Source organism: Amphiprion ocellaris, chromosome 9 (assembly GCF_022539595.1).
Source record: "Amphiprion ocellaris isolate individual 3 ecotype Okinawa chromosome 9, ASM2253959v1, whole genome shotgun sequence".
NCBI classification, from domain to species: domain Eukaryota; kingdom Metazoa; phylum Chordata; class Actinopteri; family Pomacentridae; genus Amphiprion; species Amphiprion ocellaris.
Genome location: NC_072774.1, coordinates 30,914,425 through 30,933,977, shown reverse-complemented (window position 1 = coordinate 30,933,977; position 19,553 = coordinate 30,914,425). Strand labels below are relative to the sequence as shown.

Sequence of the window (19,553 nt, the reverse complement as noted above, 5' to 3'; positions counted from 1 at the left end):
TAAAGCATCACCTCTACTTGCTATCTTTCTGCACGGCCATCTATGATACTGCTGGAGAAAAGGAATGCAGTGCAGCAGAAAGACACTCAGATGAAGAGATGCAATGCAGCTTGATGAGGCCGGAAAATGACTAGCAATGACAGAAAATGGGACTTGGTGATTGTGGGAGACAGGAGTGAGACTTCATGTGATTAGGTGCAAACTAAAGCCGGATTGCAAGAGATTGCTGCGACTTGGAAAAGGCGAGAGAGAGGGAATTGGAACAAACAGTACTTCTTTACTCACTTTTTTCTTTCGTACTGAACTCTTTGGGCTCACCCACGACTGTCATCAAATCTGTAATTCAGAGTGCCAACTGAGTAGAGACAGATCCAGCACCTGATGGTAGAAGCACAAATAGTCTGTGCTCACTTCGCTGCTCACATTCCTCACTTCTCTTACTATAGAACTGAAATGAAAAGGTGAAGAGGCCGGCACATGAGCATATTCACATTTATTGTCACATTTTATTAGCAATGCATCTCACAAAATGTAAAGATGCGCCTTCTTTACAATATATACATTATATACAACCTGCTGATATTAGGCTTTCAGTCCATGATTGGAACACATTAGACTGATGCATCAACTGATAATATATTTTAAACATTCTTACAAATGTATCACAGTTGTACATATCAATTATGCATTTGTTCCCCCAGCGTATTACACCTGTAGTTAAGATATTAGCATTATTACAGCTCAGGCTAAATACATTAAAAGCTCATATTTTCCAGACATGCTCATATGCAGTACTGCAACACAACCCAATCCAGAAATCTGGCATTTAGGTTGCTATGACTGACAAGTGATTCTTGGAGCTTGTGTCAGGTCCTTTTTTTGGAAAACTTCTCAGTCGCCTTCCAGACTGGTTATTTCAGCCTGCCCACTCTCCCCAAGGAGACACAGCAACTTGGTATACGCACTCCTGTTACACAGAGAGATGTGTCACATTCAATAAAGCGTACAGCTACACAATATGTCTAGTTGCGTATGTAACACCTGCTTTTTGTCTAGACGACTTAAAAATAGTTTAAGGCGATGAATGCTGTCTACATGGCCTCCGGGATGTGATTCATGTGCCTGCTCACCTCAAGGCGATGTTCTTGCCCAGTCCTCTTTTGTGCTCAGTGTTTCTCAGACTGAGAGACAGGATGGGAACGAGAGCTTGAACCACAGCGGGATCTAAAACAGCCACTGTCTCCAGGACGCTGTATACATGCCTGTCGTAAACGCCCTCATTCTCCTCCACAAATGACCTAAGACCAGTGGGATGACATAAGCGGTTATAGCCAGAATGGATAAAACTGGCATTAATGTAGAACAGTGGCTTTATCACAGTCTGTGCATCATGTGTCCATTTTTGTCTGTATCACAACTTGTAGTATAGACAGTCAAAGACTGAAAAATGTTCACTGTACAGAAATGTGAAGCTGTATACAGACCTCAGGCTATTATGAGCCACAAGATGCAACAACACTACACAGCCCTAATACAGGTGCAGATATTTATCGCTACGCATTATAGTCAATTACCGTAAGACAGTGATCATCTGGTCGCACGGTCTCTGTGTAGATGCAGCAGCACATCGCTCCACCACAAGCTGTAAGGCATCTGTGCTCGTTCTTCTCACTGCACACAGAAAAAACGCTCTGATATTACTGACATCATTATCCAAGTGAAGAGTGGTGAAAATTGTGAGCATTAAGGAAATGTTTGCAAAATGCCTGTTGATAAGTACTGTGATTATGGTATGCATTAAGCAAAAGCCACACAAATCCCAGGCCTGGTCCATTATTATATGAAGATCAATCAAAGCCGAGGTAAAATATACTGTTATGTACTCTGAAGGAGAAGTGAATTATTTGCATAACTATGGTGTTCTGAGTAGACTCAGTGACCTTCTCATGTTAGAAACACCTGCTGGACTGCATCATGAGTGCTTTCTTCTACTAAAGTTGGCATTTTCCTCCTCACCAGACCATCCTCCTTCCATGATGCTAGTCAGTAATCTGTGGTCATAAAAAACCTCTCTTTAACAGCATTCAATTTGTCGTCACATTTAATAATTACATTGTAAAAAGTCAACTCCCAGATTGTTAATCAAGCATATTTGCAAGATTAAGTGTCTATTAACACAACAATTATGTTGCAATGTACAATGGCAGAACCGTAAGCCACAGTAAGGACACAGTGAGTGAAGGGACGTCTTGTAGATCATGACTTACATTACAAAATGTTACTTCAATGTTGAAAAATGCGACCCTCTAAGGTTCAACTGTTAATCTTACCATGTGGCTCATTGACAAGCATCACACAGCGCAGCAGAGAGGGGAGGGGCAGAGTGAGGAGGGTGGGGTCCGAGTCGCTGTTTCGTCTCAGAAGCTCCAGCAGGAACATCAGGACTGATGCTAGACGAGGAGGGGGAGCATGGCCTTTAAACTGCAGGAAGCTGTCGCTGTAAAATTAGAGAGACGTTCAAAATTACTTTAAGCTCTGAGAAAGAATATTATCATAGTTTAAGAAGTAGTTTATGGAGAAACACAGTCAAGACAAAAGCGTGAATCGGTAATAACATTAAAATTGAAGCACTGAATTGAAGCAATTCAGGTAGGTGTTGGAGTTTTTCTGTTTTACTCCTGAGACAGGAACTTTATTGAAATATAAGTGGGGTATAAAGTTCATGTCAGAGCGAGGTTGCTTAGTGTGCTAGGACAGGAAAACCACATGTCAGTTTTAAAGACCTACCGGAGCACTTCTAGGATGGTTTTCCTCAGTGCAGCTCCTCGGATGGTGGGGCTGGCCTCACAGGCAGCCAGAAGCACCGGGTGGTTGGCAATGATGCCCATGGAAGGCGAGGCAGGAAGGAAATGGTCCAAGTATCTTTGGGTGACAGAGCGAAGCTGCTGCTTAAGGTAAGCTCCCTGGGACTGAGACACACTGGAGGCCACTGACAGTCCCTACAGGAGAACAAATCAACATCCCCAGAGTGGACGATTAATGAACATATAGCTGACAAATGACTGATCACTTTTATTGGTGTCATTATGTTTTTTTTTTTTTTTTACAACACCAGAAGCCTTGTGCAACATGACAGCTGTGTGTTTGAACAGTTCAAAAGAGTTACGGTTTCGGCCTGAACCCATACACCTCCTGGACACTTAACCATTCTAGGTATGAGTTTGTGTGTACTGCATGTGTTAGTTCTAACCTGTAGATACAGTGGCAGGCTGTCCCTGAGAGCTTTGTCTTGCTGTGTGAGGTTGTGAGGAAGCAGCAGCCCATCCACAATGCGGAACAACAGCTGCTGCGCTTTGGCAGTGACCAGCAGGGGGCTCCAGTGCTTCACTATGCAGCCTGGATCAAATGGATTAGAGACAGTCATTGAGTCAGATACACAACTGGAATAATTCCTTACTCCAGTCTGCGACTCAAACTACACAGTAACAGCAAAGAAAGCTTTGTGTTTTGAACAATGTGTTTGACATATATGGAACTTTTGTCATACCAACAGCCCAGTATGCCAGCTGCATTCCGTCTTGGTTCTTGCTGACCAGAGACGGTTTAATGTGTTTCAGGATGTCACCGATGTATTCCAGGGCTCTGGTCACCATAGCTGAGCGTTCAGACAAAAGCTGTAGTCCACTGTAAACACTGCCTACAGCCTGGCACCAGGTAAGAGCAGATAAGGACAGACATTTATGCATTTGCATGAAAAGTGCAGGTTGCCATTGCAGAGACCAGAAATGACAGTGATATGCTTAGAATAATCACATATAGTGCAGGTTTATGTAAAGGTTTGGGGATGAATTTTACTTAGATATGCTCATTACTATATGTACTGCTCTATATAATCCAGAGATACAAGGGTGTAAATCATAGTCCACAACTTCCGTAGAGTAGTCAGGTAACTTATACACAGATGCAAGATTTACCATCGTTAATGCTGTTAATACACCTCTGTGTGTTTGTCAGTTGTGAACATGTGATACCTTGACAAACATCTCCAGGGCTGAAGTAGGCTCGAGCCTGGTGGCTGTTGGGTGGAGATTGGCTCTTTGCAGAAGACTGTCCACCTCTGGAAGCCTCAGCACAAGCCGAGTCAATTCACATAACTGTTCCTCCACAGCCCGGCCTGAAGGGAAGCAGACACAAACACTTCTTGTTCTTCAAACAGTAGTGTATTTCATCTCTATTAATGCAAGCAACCAGGCACATTTAACATATGACCATACAGAAGAAAGCAATTTGGAGAGTATGTTTAACTCATGGGGTTATGCAAAACTTCTAAAAATTTCAGGAAAAACGTTGTTTGAGGTTCTGGGCTGAATGACAGCAGGATATTCTGATTAGAGTCGCACATTGTGATTTTGATTTCATAACGTAAAAAGTCTGTAGTTCGACAGTTTATGATAAATAAAAGTATAAATGCAATTCTAAAAAGTAATGCCATGTGTGATGTCATGTAAAGTTATTTATTGCATTGTAGGCTGAACATTACTGCTGAGCTGTATTACCTGTTCTGCTGTCAGTCCCGTCTGGGTTCTTGTGAAGGTGTTGCTGTAGAACACATCTGAACCAGGCCCTCACTGACAGACTTTGGGTCGAACTCGAAACAGCAGCACTAGAATCACCGCTCAGTGAAGACACCAGCTCACTGGAACAGACAGAGAAAGAGAATCACTGAACATAACTGCAACGTATGTGGTTCTAACTGGGTACGATTTACAGATCTGGCCTACTGTTGATGAAAATGATGAAAAAAATATCAAGCATCCAATATGTGAGTGGCAGGTTTTTCATAAGTAAAGACAAGCACAATATGCAAACAGCAAGAGGTGAAAGGATTATTCAAATTCACATTTTATGTCTTGTTGTGTTGAAGTGCTCACACTTTTTGTATTCTAATAGGAATATATATGCCAAAAGTCACATTATTTTGGAAAAAAAAACAATAAATATTGAAATCCTCACGTCTCTACAACACTTAAATACCTCATGTCAGATTTCTGAGATGTATAGATTTAAATGTAGCAGGATAGAGGAAGATGAACGTTTTTACATGTGATTTAAACCATTACTCCATCCTTTACATTACATTTTAGCAAGAGATCAAACTGTAGTAAGTTTGGCAGGCTGGTAATCAACACAATGAACAAGAAGTATGCCTTTGCTCTGCCTTTATATTCATATGTAGCACCTTAATATCACTTGGTAAATGTTGAAGAAGAATTTTGAGGCTGAGATAATCCCACTGTTTTGCACTCTTGAGTGTAATTTTGAAAATGCACCACATTCTATTTCTGTTTTGAGGCATAAAAGCAATTCTTTCATCAGTACCTATTTTCACATTACCAAGGACACTCCCTGTCTTAACTGGTTAATTAAACTGTGTAATACAGGACATGTGGAAAACAATTTTCTGCTGTGCACCTTGATGAAGCTTGATAGTTGACAGGAACAGAGGAGTGCATCATTCCCATCTGACCGATCTGAGTTTTTTTTCACATTAGAAGTGATGAGATGAAAATGTTTTGTGTTTGAGGTGAAGGCGTTAGTGGCAGATCCAAAGGGTAAACTCTACCTGTTCTGGAGCAGATGGGGAAGGTAGCGAGTCACCAGAAGTGGGTGAATCATGTCATCCCAGCCAAAGCATTGCATGATGGACTGGACGGGGTTGGGTTGAAGGTCCTGGGGGGCAGAATTGGGTAGATCAAAGGCCAGCAAGGTGAAACCTGAGGAAAAAGAAAATAGGTCAGCTGACGAAGTGTACATTACAAAGTTATAACTTTCTTTTCTATCCCATGTTCTCTGAATCTTCACATTCCTAAATTGTCCTAACCTCTTCCTTTTGCAAGTGAAGCCACACTCCACCCTCTGCCTTAAAAACCTCCTCAAGTCTTTCCCTAAATCTAAGATGGCTACATCAATATTTAATATCAGTCTTCAAGAACTCATATTGTTTGAAATCTAACACTTTATTACTCTCCTACACCTGCACCTTCTTTTCTTCTCTTCTCTTAGTGTCTCCTTTTCCTTCAAATGGCTGTTACTGACCTGCAGCAGCGTCTGCCAGCTGTGCTGGAGGGGTCTGAGAGAGGCGTAGGCTGTGCAGGAAGGGGAAAAAGTGAGTCCAGAGAGCCGCTGCTACCGCTAGGTGGCGCTCTTTCACCACACTGGTGGTACTAGGAGGCCAGGCCAGGGTGGGCTCTGACTGGACACTGCGCTGATGGACCCGTCTGGAAGGACACAGCCACACATACACACAAAAGGGAGAACAGATGAACAAATCTATCCACTGCAAACTCCAAACACAACACTCCCTCTTGTGTACAAGACCCAGACCCCCTCAACACCGCCCTCTACTTCTTCAAATCCTTTTGCTCCCCTGCTTCTCTCTTTCACTCCTCCTTCATGTGTTTTCCCTCTCTTCTCTCCTGGGGGATTACTGGGTGCGGCGGTGCGCTGCAGTGTGGAGCAGAGCGGGGTGGAGGTAGATGTGGGGAAGGAGACAGGGATATTATAGGCATACAGTGGAGCCTAATGCTGATCCCCTGTACACAGACTATACTTTGGCTCTTCTGGCTCATCCCTGGCCCTGGCCCCAGCCACTACAGCAACCCCACAGTGGCTGGCATTAGCCCAGATAAGCAGCTGAAGGAGCTGTAATCTCATTTAGACGGGAGATGATCCTTCTGTCCCCCTCATTCACCAGGATGGGGGTGTGGGGAAGCAGGGTTTAAGGTGTGCTGGGGAAGAAGGAAAGGATAGAGGAACTAGCAGCCCCCACTTCTATCCCATCCTCAACCGTGCACTCTACTCTGCTACTACATGCATACACACACACCTCTATGGTGCCTTCCCTTCCAGCAAGGTTGCATCTAATCCAGAGAGAGCTGAGACAATCGATTAGAGTCTGAATTCATTAGCCTCGTTACTACTGCGGAATGGGCCTTTCACACCCATCAACCCTCATTGTACAAGACATCGTCAGAGACCCCACTTAATCCTCCTCACTGTGGCTTCTTATGTTGTACACACAAACGCACACACGCACACAAACACTCAAAGGCAACATACCATTAGGGACCATGGTTAAGCCTTTCCCCAGCTACATCCACTATAAAGACACATAAAACCAAAATATAGCGTCCTGATGAAGCCAGACAGACAGGAACACATCAAACACACACAAGGGCATAAGTTGAATTTACCCCCCGTCCTCTTTCACCTTATTTTATCCATGCATTTCTAGCTAATGTACAGGTGTTTCTACATTTCTCATAATAAACCTAACAGTAGCTGTCCTTGACTGTGAAAAGAAAGGCTCAATATCCGCTAAAAGGTCTTAATGCTCACAAAGGGAAACGCTTCACAGGAAGGCTCGTATTTTATCAAGCCAAGGAGATGGGGATTAATTGTTGTGCTGAAAACAGATCCAACAGGGTGTGCCAATGCCAGCTCACCTCATCAACCAGAGACACTGCCACCCCTCCCAAAGCAGAGGAGGGTCATGGGAAGAAATCAAACTGAGGAATTATGCCTGTGACTGGCTTCTTGCCTCGGCGCCATGACGATGGCTATCTAGAGTGAATGTTCGGACCCTCCGCTGCCTCAACCGTTGGCAGAATAATTGTCTTAATGTGTGCAGATTCCACATGGCTCTTAATAGACATAATGATGCACAGGCTAAATTTGCCAGGCTACATAATTATCCATTAATTCTATCACAGAAAAGGCATTAATCACAAAAGAGATACCGAGAATTGCCAGGCCAAAGAATTATGTTTAATTTGGCGGGACGAATTGGAAAGGGAGAGCATGGTATTTTTTTATTTGGTTAAATGGGTCAGCGTGGTCCAGGCCATAACACAGAGGGCCTCTGGGAGTTCTCTTCTTCTCTCTCTGTGGCCATTAATGTGCAAATGTGTGCCCTCCAACCCCAAGATCTAAGATGGGAAGTTTGAGAATTAGCAAAGCTAACGAGATACCGTGTGTCGGAAGCCTGGCACTGAAATAAGAAAGGAGCACACCTGGGTTAGTGTTTCACTTTTGGTGTGGGGACGGTGATGTAGGCTTGTGTGTGTGTAGGGTGGAAAGCGTGGAATGTGTACACTGGAGAATCAAAGCAATCATACGCCTACATGAGACAGTAAGAGGGCATGGTAATGTTTAATTTTGCACTGTCCTTATTCTTTTGTTTCAGCTCATTCAGTAGCCTTTTCAAAGTAGTGTAGGTAGAAAGTGGTGGCAACACTTAAATATATATATCTAGGGATTGTTTCAGAAAAGCCATTTGAGAAATCTTATGGATACTGAGAAATGAGATATGTACACAACAATGCAAACCTCAATACTATTTTGCAGCACTGATTATTAAAAATAATGTTTTTTAATTGATACCCGCCTAGAGTTATACGCATTTTTGCTTCAGTTATCATTGTAGTTTGCTGCTCTAATCAATATTTTCCTATACAGAATGGGTACAATAACTATATATAATGTGAAACGTGCTGCTTGAGGTGAGGAACCCAAACATAATTATCACCCAAAGCTCCAGCCATGCTTCATCAATTTCCTCACTGTCCTGTTTTCAAGCCCAAACCTCACTATTTTGGTTTTCTCTCTCTGCTGTCAGAGTTGGTTCCAGGAGCTGTAAGAATCCCATTTCAGCAAAATTGTCCTAATTATTAGACTGTATGCTGCCTGCTCAACACCAAATGACAGACAGACAACATTAGCAACTAACTGGAGGACACAGCGGAGCATGAGGCATCCCAAAGGCTATTGCTTTGCTCAGGAGTTTACAACAAAGCTGAAAAGAGAGTAAATTTTGAGATCAAATTGACCTGATAGCCTGACCTATGATTCCAAGTGACTCAAAATAGGCAACTGTTTGCAGTTATGTTAAAAACTTAATGCTATGTGAATGTTGTGTACACTTCCCCCAAGTGAGCAAAATTCTATTAATGCAGATTTATAACAACTTTGTACATTTTAGTGTATTATATGCTAGCAATGTCCCATTTGTGATTAGATCTAGCCTTAATATTAAATGAAAAAAGTATTCTGTAGAAAGTTTGATTTATTTATAAAAGTAAGATATCAGAGAATTTATTGTTTAAAAAATACCTGATCTTGCTTGATTTTACTTTCCTGAAAGCCATCACACTTTATTTCTAACCCATCATGGATAAATTGGAGTAAAATTAAAAATGTTGCTAGGTGTTGTCCAGGTTTTTAATCACATTTTTGACATACTGGCAGATTAGAAAATTTTTATTTCAAGTATTTTTTTAGAACTATAACTTGCTACAATTACGGTTCAGGATTATAGCAAACATGATGGCTGGCAACAGCTTCCTAATGCCAGATATATTTCAGAATCTATGCTAAAAAATGCACATAATTTCTTAGTCCATGCCCTTCAACTCTCACTTGATTTCTGTCTCCTGCTGCCTCCGTTCCCACCTCTACATCCCCACATAAACAGACACTGTTTCAGCTGTGGCTCTCTGACCTTCAGCTGGGGTCGTTCATGTAACGAACACCCGTGTCCTACAGCTGAACCCATTCTGACGCCCTACTGACCACAGTCTCTCAGCACACCCATCGCACTCTGCCATCCTCATAACCAAAGGAGGGTCCATGGAGGATCCCCTGGGCCCGTAACTCTAATCAGGGCTCCAGCAGCACCTGGTGAGGTTGACCTGGGGGCCACTAGACCTCCTGAGACTAACAGGGGCCTCAACGCAACACAGGCTCTTTACAGAAACTCATTCCTGCTGACACCACAATCCTCCTATTGTCAGGATGAGAAGTGAGTAGACTCTGGGCTGGGATGGGAAGCGCAGAAGAGATCCCTCTCCTCTGCTGTAGCAACTTATCAGATTAATAAAAGCTTAGCTTGGCCTTTGCCAGAAAACATTTGTCTGAATGTGTCTACTATCTGTGAGGCAGCAGCTATCAGTGGATGATGAAAGAATGAGAGAAACTGAGGAAAAGTTTGAGATAGCTGGGGAGTATTTCTACCAGCTCACTCACCTGAGCTGTGCGAGGACAATCTGCAGAAAGCTGAGAGCTGAATTCAGCTCAGACTGACGGCAAGCAGGCAGCAACCAATCAAACCCTTCATTGAGCAGCTTTTCTTCTGATAGGCTGATATTGGTGCTTGTCTCAAACACCTCGGCCACACCCTCCAGGTAGGAGCCAAGAGGCCCCCAGAGGGCAAGTCTGCGAGAGACCTCTGTGGTCTTATTGTAGAACTCCTTGGCTGTGTCATTAAAGGAGGAAGCCAGCCAGGTAGCCTGGGCACCGACATCCAAACCCCTCTCCTGAAGCAAATATCACATGATCTATGAGGAAAATCTTGCACTTAAGAAGAACATATGCAATGTGATGATAAGCAAGCATACCTGGAAAAGCAACAGCAGTGATAGCTGACCTCTCCAGACCAGGCTGCGGTGTGCAGGGGGGCAGTTAGAGGGCAGACATCCAAGCAGTTCACAGGCTCTGCTGGCCACATCCTCCAGCTCTACCTGCCTGGCCACAACCAGAAACAGCAGCAGAAAGTTCATGAGGCCTCCTTCTGAAAGCTCCTGCATCTTCTTTGGGGAGAACTTGGAGTAAATCCTGAAAACATAGAGGAACGACAGGAAGAGAAAGGACAAATATTTTCATATATTGCACAATCAAGGAGCAACTAAAGGCAAAAGTGGTCTTTGACAGATTGCAGTGTCAGTATCACATTATACAAACCAAGAAAATTGTCTTTTTTAAAAATTCTATTTCAATTGTTTCTTCTCTTCGACTGATCAACTCGTCAGAAGTGATTTGATCTTCTGATACCCCTGACTTTAAATGCTGACTAACTGAACTTTCCACCCCCACTGTGCACCCCACCACCTGCCTCCATCACCCTCTCAGCTCCAGGGGAGAGGCTGGGCTGCCCAGTGTATCCGTGTGTGTGTGTATGTGGGTGAGAGAGAAAGAAAAAGCAAGTGAGTGAGTAAGAATAGAGAACCACCCAGCACGCTGTTAGATCCTGCGGGCACTGTGGAGAAATGCCTTTAAAGATCATGTTAAATGTCAGAGACACTCAGACACACAGCAGTAGGCGCTTGGTCCCTCTCTCTAAAGCCAAACCAATTTACTGCAACACCAGAGAGAGATCAATAAAACCACACACACACATGCATTGCCACACATCCAGCTTGCTGTTTGCTCGCCTGGCAGGAAAACACAGAAGGCTAGAACCCCCCCCTCCACACCCTCCCTTCCATCCCACCTCCCAAACACAGATGCAGCCCACACAGGTGAGTAGAGCTGCTGTTTGGGTCAAAACACAAACAGCGAGCATCCCAAGACAAACTCAGTGTAAGAAGTATGACTGATCCAAAAGGAGTAGAGAAAAACGAGAGGGGAACTGGGAAAGACTAGGTTAACACCAAAACCAGCTTAGTTACACCCACGGAGGACAATAAAAGGAGAAGGTGGCCAAGCATGCAGTCAGAGCGTGAGGAGAGGGAGATTTAAATAGATGAATGGGTAATATGTAACAGGGATATAAGCAGCGCACTGGGAGGCAGCAGTGGGGATTTTCTGTGTTCTCCCAACCTGTCTGTCTGTTTGTTTATTCCGGACAGCTTTTTTTTCCGGAGGCGAGCAGATGCTCCTAACTCCCGGCGTTGGAGATCAACATGCTCGCAGTCGATCCCATTAATGTGGTCGTAGTGGGTGTCCCGCAGAGCCTGGCCAGGATTGGGAACGTTGCCGAAACGTTGTAGCAATACAGTCGCATCACGCCTCCTCAGGGGGAGGAGGTAGTGGTGATAGTTTTGGTGGAGGGAGGTGGAGGAGGGGGGATCTGGACCTGTCCCAGCCCAGCCTGGCTGTTGCCAGACTGCCTACCACCCACATCCCCCCGCTCCCCACCACCCAAGCTCCCCTCTCTATCCGTGTTGGAAACCAACACAGCTTCGTTAAGGCGAATTAACCGCCACGCTCGTTAGCTAATTAGCCCCCATGTCTGCAGCGCTACTGAGCACATTCCAGACAGAGGGAAGTCATTAGGCGGATTTATCTACGGCTGCCTCTCTCTGGCACCCAGCCGGCCTGGGATATAGGACGGTCCAGTGCTTGGTTCTGATGTGCACATCAGCTTGGACTCTTTTCGGCGATTTTCTCTTATTTTCCTACCCAAAGACACACATTCTTCCTCTATTTAACAGCCTCACACACTCTGAAACCACGTCTAGGGAGCAGGTGCACAGTGTGTGTGTTTGTGTGTGCATCAGTAGGAGGCTCCTTGGGTCTGGCCTGTGTTGAAGAGCAGGTGGTTGACTCCTGAGACACCTGCTTCACTGGTGGGCCTGAGTAAATATCAAAGACGCACTGGGAGACTGTGGTGCACCTGGCACGCACACAAACAAGACTCAAATACATGATAGTTTGCAAACACACATGCTGTGTGTGTATTCATGCAAGTATCCACCTACACACACAGAGTCAAATCCAAACAGCACCTTAAGCGCATCACACATTTGAAGATCACGTGAAAAACTGAATCCTATGAAGCCTAGCCCTGATTAGTAATAATTTCTGAAAGACTGCAATCCAAAATCTCACTCTATAATGTACATAGTGTTGACATGGCTGTCTGGTTGTAAGACCTACTTTTCAAGGTGGAAGCAAATGTGAAGGAGCAAGAACTACAAAGCTTCCCAGCCTTCTCTTCATCCTTACCTCCCTTTGATCTGTCTCTGTGGGACTCCACCAGCCCTGTCCTGGGCAAGGCACAGGGCCAGCACTCGAAGGAAGATGTGGAAGGAGTTGGCAGAGCGATAAAGCTGGGTGTATCCTGGAGACCGGAGAGGAGGAGGGGAGCAGCAGCTGCGGGCCTGTTCCAACAGAGCTAGAGGCGTCTTGCACAAAGTGCCCAGGCCAGACATCCCCAGCCAGGGCACGGTGAATGAAGCACTCTGGAGAGAAGTGACAGAATGCAGTATAACTGTAGGTGGAAAACTGTGCTGAATGACCTTCTGCATCACCTGACAAAGAATTAGAAGCGGGTCTAAATAAAGAAAATCAATAAATATAATGCTATACGTGAAGAACAACAGCAGCAAAATGACATGTCTCAAAAATTATGGCAATGTTCAATACAAAAATAAGCCAATGGTGGTTGGATTGCAGCACATATATTTAAAACGAGGCAGAACATTATGTTTTAGCAGGATAAAGTGCTCACACTGCTTTATTTCCTTGCTTGCTTTAGGTTTGTCCTCACCAGGTTCTTGCTGTAGTAGTCCCAGAGGGTGGAGACAGCGCTGGTGCTCGGTTCCCACAGCAGACACAGACTGAGGCAGCAGTGGACGTGCATCCTGACCTGCTCCTCTGCTAGACCTCCCTGTTATTAAACACACAAGAGATAGATGGATAGTGTTGAAATATCTAAAATATCTTTTAAAAATTAAGAATTCAAAGAAGTTAAAATTTAACGAGTAGCTGGAAGCATTGCTGACCTTGGGGTTACAAGTTAACTTGAGCAACTCTTCCACAAAAGTCCAGTTATCCCCCAGATGTTTCTGCAGGTGCAAGCAAAATAAGATGCAAGATACACTTAAAAACAATACACCACACAACATTCATCACTGGCTATTCATCATACTCCAAATACAAAATGAATGGTGTCAAAAAGTGTGAAAGTTTTCTTCTATACAAATAAGGTTAAGGTAGATTAGTGCTAGTAACAATACACCTTCTCTCTCTGCTGTCTAATGCAGTATCAGACTAAATGAATTCTCAAATTATTTAAGAAGTGACAAATTCTCTTGGTTGAGGAGTAAAATGTCTTAAAAAACACAACTTCATTTCGGTATTCATTTAGTCATATTTGTCTTGACATTGCACTGCCTGAAAAAAGTACATACACTGGATTATTTCTAAAAATGGAGTTTCTTCTAAACTAATATATCACGTGGGTTAAGACTAGACTAAAAAAACAAGTTAAATATATATTTGGATAATATATCTGCATTCCTGGTATTATTTTCAAATATCTAACACATTTTTCTATTGCCATACTTCTTCAGATAATCATTAAAATTTCCATCTCCCAAGTCAGAAATGCATCGCTCAATATTCCACTCTGCGAAACACTTTTATATTCATGCCTAAGATAATTTGTAATGTAAAACGTGACTCTTAGTTTCTTACTTCATTCTGGATTGTGCCGTTTCGACTGTACTGGCCTAACATTGCTAAATGAGTGACCAGCCACCATGTGAATCCCAGCGGGTCTTTGCAGTGTGTGGGCAGACCCGTGAACTGCTCAGCTGCGGGCTTTCCAGAAACCAGGGGCCTCAGCAATGAGTTCATGTAGCCCCAGAAAGACTAGAGGGAAAAAACATTGTTTAATTGAATGTGAACACACTCATACTTCATTGTCTGAGTGTGAAAATGTGTGTATTTGTGTTACCTGTGTGCGCAACACTTTATTCCTGTATTCCAAAAGGTACATGAGCAGAACCCAGAGTTCTTTAGTGCAGGTGCAAAGGTAGTGATGGCTGCTCAGAGCCTCTGTTGGCCTCACCTAAAATCCGCACCAAGTTAGTTAATACTTTCAAACTACCACTTTTATCTCACTTCTGCTAACCCGATACTAAATGTTGCAATTAAACTGTATTTACTCCTATATTTTCAGCAAAAAAAAAAAAAAAAAGACAGAAAAAAACAGAAATACTATTGGTACATCTGGTGAGATGCAATGAGCCACCCACCTTGCTGAATTTGCCTATGGCCAGACCAGTAAGGTCACACAGCAGATTGCACAGGTGTTCGTCAAACAGACTGATATCAGTCAGGTTCTCTCCTGTCAGGTTCACAAACTGGTGGGCGTACACCACTTGGCCTGGAGAAAAGAACAAGTAAAATAACAAAAAGCCTGTTTCCATAATAATGGAATAATGGATAATAGAATGCAATATGATAAGATAAACACATGCCACATTTCACATTTCAATATCTTTAGTTCCCATTTCCTGCCTGAATATTCTCATGCAGACAAATACCTTGCATCTTGTGACCAAGTAGATGAAGGATCTCCAAGACTGACCAGTGGATGTCAAGATGAAGGTGTAACAAATGCCAGGAAGGAGGGAAAATCTGTGGGAGGAATGTAGAATGGTGGTAGAAGCGAATCAGAGGGGAACAATTAAAAAACCATCGTCATACAAGTCATTGCCGAGTTGACATAATCTCCTTTGCCTCGTAAAGCTTAATTACCGTCATGCCATCCTCACATTTGCTGAACCTGTTTTAAAGCCCTGTCTCCTTTACAACAACGCGGTGCCTATGTAACATGTGCTTTACATAATATCTGTGCTGCAGTCAGATATAGGCCGGCTAGCCAATGCTCTCCAGTACCTTTCCCTGGTTGTGTATAGTGAAGGCACTTTGAACATTGGCAGGCAGGTCTTTGAGTCTCCCTATGAGGAGAATGATGCCAAACAGCTCTTCCAGAAGAGCAGAGGGCAGCTGAGCCTCCAGCTCCTCATAAGGATGTGAGTAACTGGCATCGAGACACCCAGAAGGCTCAAGATATCTGAATAGACACACACAAAAAAAGACATATAGATGAAAAAATGTAAGTTAAAGCTGATGAACCTCTGACAATGTGGTAATCCATTGATAAAAAACATCTTAGTTAGTGCTACAGTGGGCATTCAAAAAGTAGAATTACCTGTGCAAGAAGACTTTGACATACTGAAGAAATGAAACACACTGTTGTCTAAGGTCTTCTGCTTCATAGTGGAGGTTACCTGCTTGACCTAAAACACAAAAGTGATATTGTAGGTAGTATTGATAGCGTGCCTGCCGTGTCAGAAATCAGACATGACTACAACATAATAACTGTGCTCATTCAGTTTTACGGTGCAGTCATTTGGTTGAACAGTTCAACTGAATAATGACTAAACTTGTTTAAGAATTGCACACTATTACAAAATGCATATACATTACACACAGACTTACCAAAGTCATGGCAGCTGGACTGTACTAAACTCTCCAATTTGAAAAACGTTTGCCTGAAACATAACAAAGAGAAAATAAGACCAGAGATTTATTGAATGAAGTGTGGTGGGCATTTTTTCAAGCATACATCAGGCAAATTTGATGAATCTCTCTATTAATTACTCAATTCAATTACTCAAGCTTTTTGCTGTAAATTTCAAATTAGGGTGGTGGTGGCAGCAGACATTAACTTAAATAATTAAAAAATATATATATTTAAGTGCCTTTTCTCTCAAAAATCTATTATTTTATTGAAATCTGTCTTACATCTTGACTTACCTGAACAGACCAAAGAGTAGTTTTGTAGATTCCACCAGTGCCGTCTCTGTTACCCAGGGAAAGCCAAAAATGTCCACTGTGTCTGTCTCGTAGTCTGCAGGGGCTGGATCAAGACGCAACAGCAGCCTACAGAGTGGATGTATTGGCAACAGTAGGAGTTTATTTACAGGTTTGTCTGCCAGACAAACTTTTGTTGCAGCATTATCCGAATGGATGCGACTGGAATTTGATTTGTGGAGCTCAAGGCACCAAAACTAACCTTTGATTAAAAAAATTAAATGAATTCAACATTAGTGTGTGTTTCCAGAAAATTAAGTTTCTCAGAATAATACGCAGATGCTGCTGTTGACAATTTTCAGTGGGCCCATTTCTCTGGCACAAAATAGGCAGAGTGAAAACTGCTAATCTCCAAACGAGGAAAGACATTTTGATACGATTAACAGCAAAGTGACAGACATTGAATGTACCGTTTCAGGGAGCCTCTCGCTGTGTATCCCTCCGTGGAAAGCGCTCCAGTGGGGTCATCTTTAACTTCAGAGCAGCAGAAGCATGGGGGTCGGGTTGGAGTCAGCTCATATAAGCTGTCTGCTGCAAAGGGGGAAACCGGTGGGGTGAGGGACTGGCTGAAGTCATCTGCCATGCTGTCAGTGCAGAATCAGTATCACCTTTAATGACAAAAAAAAGCACAGTGAAGAAACATTACGACACTGCTGATTTTGAAACTGAGGAAATATATCATTACATAACAGTAGTCATTCACATATGGTATTGAGATGATGCCCTTATGAAAAGCAGATTAAACATATGCATACTCTATGTTTAAGATAAGATCTACTTTATTCATCCCAGAGGAAATTGTTTTGGGAGAGTACAACAAACAATAAACAAAGGTTAGTGGTATATACACAATGACACAGAGGTTAGTTGTAAAATAGAAATAACAAAACAAATAATATAAAGTACAAAATGCAAAGTACAAAATGAAAGTTTCTAAAAGTGTTTGTGTGAAGTGTCACAGTGTGTCAAGCGTCTTAAGTGTGTAAAGTGACTACACTAATACTAAAAACTAGAAAGATTAACAGAAAACGAACTGAAGTAAAGATATCCAATATTTTACGTACATCTCAAGTATTGCTAAACAACGCAAAACACTGCAATAAAATACACTAAATAACGCCCCACGTTTGAACCGTGGAACCTAAAGTATTCTATTAAAGCTAACACGAGCAGACACACAATATTCAGTTAACTGATTGCAAGCACTACACAACGCAGCGTACAGGACACCAGTGTGTAATAATCAGCAGCAGTTGTAAGAGGTGTATTCCCTCATTGCAGTGTCTTTTTCTCTCTATGTTCATGCGTTTGTCAGTAGATTAGGAGGAATCGTGACTACGTTAGCCGTAACTAAGCTAACTTACTCGTAGTAACATTACGTTTAACGCACAGTTAGCGTTAAGCTACAGCAAAATAGCAGGAGTTCTAATACGGAAACCACACAAAACATCACCTCTAAAACACACGCACGTTATTGAAACACCGACTGACCTTGTATATGGGCTCCTGATGCGGTGTAATAGTAAATTTAAAGCACTATAGCATAAAGACTACACGGCTGACACATAGACTATATGACATTAGTCTGTTGTTTGGGTTTTTAGGCTCTCCCGCGCCAACGCATCACGCATGCGCAAACTCGCATTGCGCCGATGATTGGCCCGAAGTTTCATAGAGGGCGTGGCCTAGTCCCTGAATCCGCACACACACACACGAGTTTCACTGCAAAGTGCTTCCTCTGTCGCAGTGTTTCCTCAGGTAGAGTCTATAGCTGTCCAGTATTTTATATCTAGTAGTCTTATCCTTGTTTCATCGTCTGTATTCCTCAAGAAGTGTGTTAGAAAGCAAACGGAGTTTCTTCTCTATACCAGTAACGGCCCCGAGTTCCCTCCTAACATTAGAACTAATCAGCTAAAAATGATACTTGGTCTATGTTAACACAGTTCAAGTCCAAATTCAGCTCATACAAAAAAGCTAAACACCTTAGAAAGTTAAAGGCGGCTTCATGCTGAATACTGTGCTGCGACATGTATCAAGTGTCTCAGCTATTAACCTTAAAACAATTTCAACCTTTTGTTCCTGAAAAGAATCCAATTAACGCACCTGTTTGCTGACTTTTCCACAGGCTACGTCACGTCACTGTCCCCCCTGCTTCACTGCTGCGGTTCCGTACATTTTAATACAAACTAATGCAGCGTTTAAAGTCGAACTTTAACCACGCTAACCCTAATTTCCATATGCAGATCTGTCTCTCCCAACAGTCCCTCTCGCCATCACATCATTTCTTGCATTCTAATGCATTCTCACATCTTTACAAAAAATCCCCCCTTCCGCCACACGCCGTGGATGTGCGCGTTTTGTCGACTTACAAATCGTACTTCTGCACGTTTGACTTCTCCAGCGAGGAGATGCACGATAGATGCGGCGTTTTGCATGCTCTAATTTGCATCTTTTATTACCAGGAGTCAGCGGAGACAGTGAAAATGGACGCGTCGGGATTTTTTTTTCATTCCAGACGATGCATCAGCCTCCCGCTCTGCTTTCAACAGGAGGCAGTCTGTCTGTGTGAGGGCTCTGTCGCCTGGATGGGAAAGGTAAATGCTTTTCTTTTTCTGTTCCTTCGCTACAAACCCATTCTATCCTTTCAATGCACTGTGGTGCACGGAGGGAGTGAGATTTGAACCTGTTTCACACTCACCCCCTCCCCTCTCCCTCAGATGAAGCCTAGCCTCGTTTCCAGCCTTTGATGCACTGGACCAGGCTGGATTTTTGCTGTCTGGAGACATTTCACCACAGTTCTAGACTCAGAGCTAGCAATGTGGTGACTGACAACTAGATTCATCCCATTTCCTGAATGCACTTATTAATCCACATCACCTCCCCCTTTAATAGCAGCAAAGTATAAAAGGATTTGATGTCTATAATGGATGCAGTGGGACTTTATTATGTTAAGGTGATAACCTAGTGTTGTAATTACGTGCAGCCTTTTGAGGCTTCCAGATAGACTTAATGAACTCCCTGTAAAGGAGAGAATCCTGTAGCTAACATATGGATTACTGACAGACTGCTACAGAAGCAACATCTGCTGACACCAGAATCCACATAGT

General features: G+C 43.0%; 1 protein-coding gene across 2 annotated transcripts; it reads right to left on the bottom strand.

Moving 5' to 3' along the window:
• Positions 1-477: 477 nt before the first annotated feature.
• mms22l (MMS22-like, DNA repair protein) lies at positions 478-18,697 on the bottom strand. 2 transcript variants are annotated; one of them, XM_023264510.3, is made up of 26 exons: positions 18,550-18,697; positions 16,857-17,054; positions 16,390-16,515; positions 16,072-16,124; positions 15,782-15,869; positions 15,466-15,643; positions 15,111-15,204; positions 14,820-14,950; positions 14,519-14,632; positions 14,257-14,433; positions 13,563-13,625; positions 13,328-13,447; positions 12,784-13,019; positions 10,455-10,671; positions 10,084-10,373; positions 6,097-6,278; positions 5,624-5,774; positions 4,557-4,696; positions 4,032-4,174; positions 3,548-3,704; positions 3,251-3,396; positions 2,788-2,999; positions 2,331-2,497; positions 1,575-1,671; positions 1,131-1,298; positions 478-967 (listed from the first exon to the last, which is right to left on the bottom strand). In XM_023264510.3, the coding sequence occupies exons 2-26, from the start codon at positions 17,027-17,029 to the stop codon at positions 892-894; spliced, it is 3,699 nt and encodes a 1,232-aa protein (XP_023120278.2). In that variant the 5' UTR covers positions 17,030-17,054; positions 18,550-18,697; the 3' UTR covers positions 478-891. The 2 variants fall into 2 exon arrangements, with proteins under 2 accessions (XP_023120278.2, XP_023120269.2); XM_023264501.2 differs by lacking the exon at positions 18,550-18,697 and adding an exon at positions 17,938-18,095.
• Between the last annotated feature and the right edge of the window lie 856 nt (positions 18,698-19,553).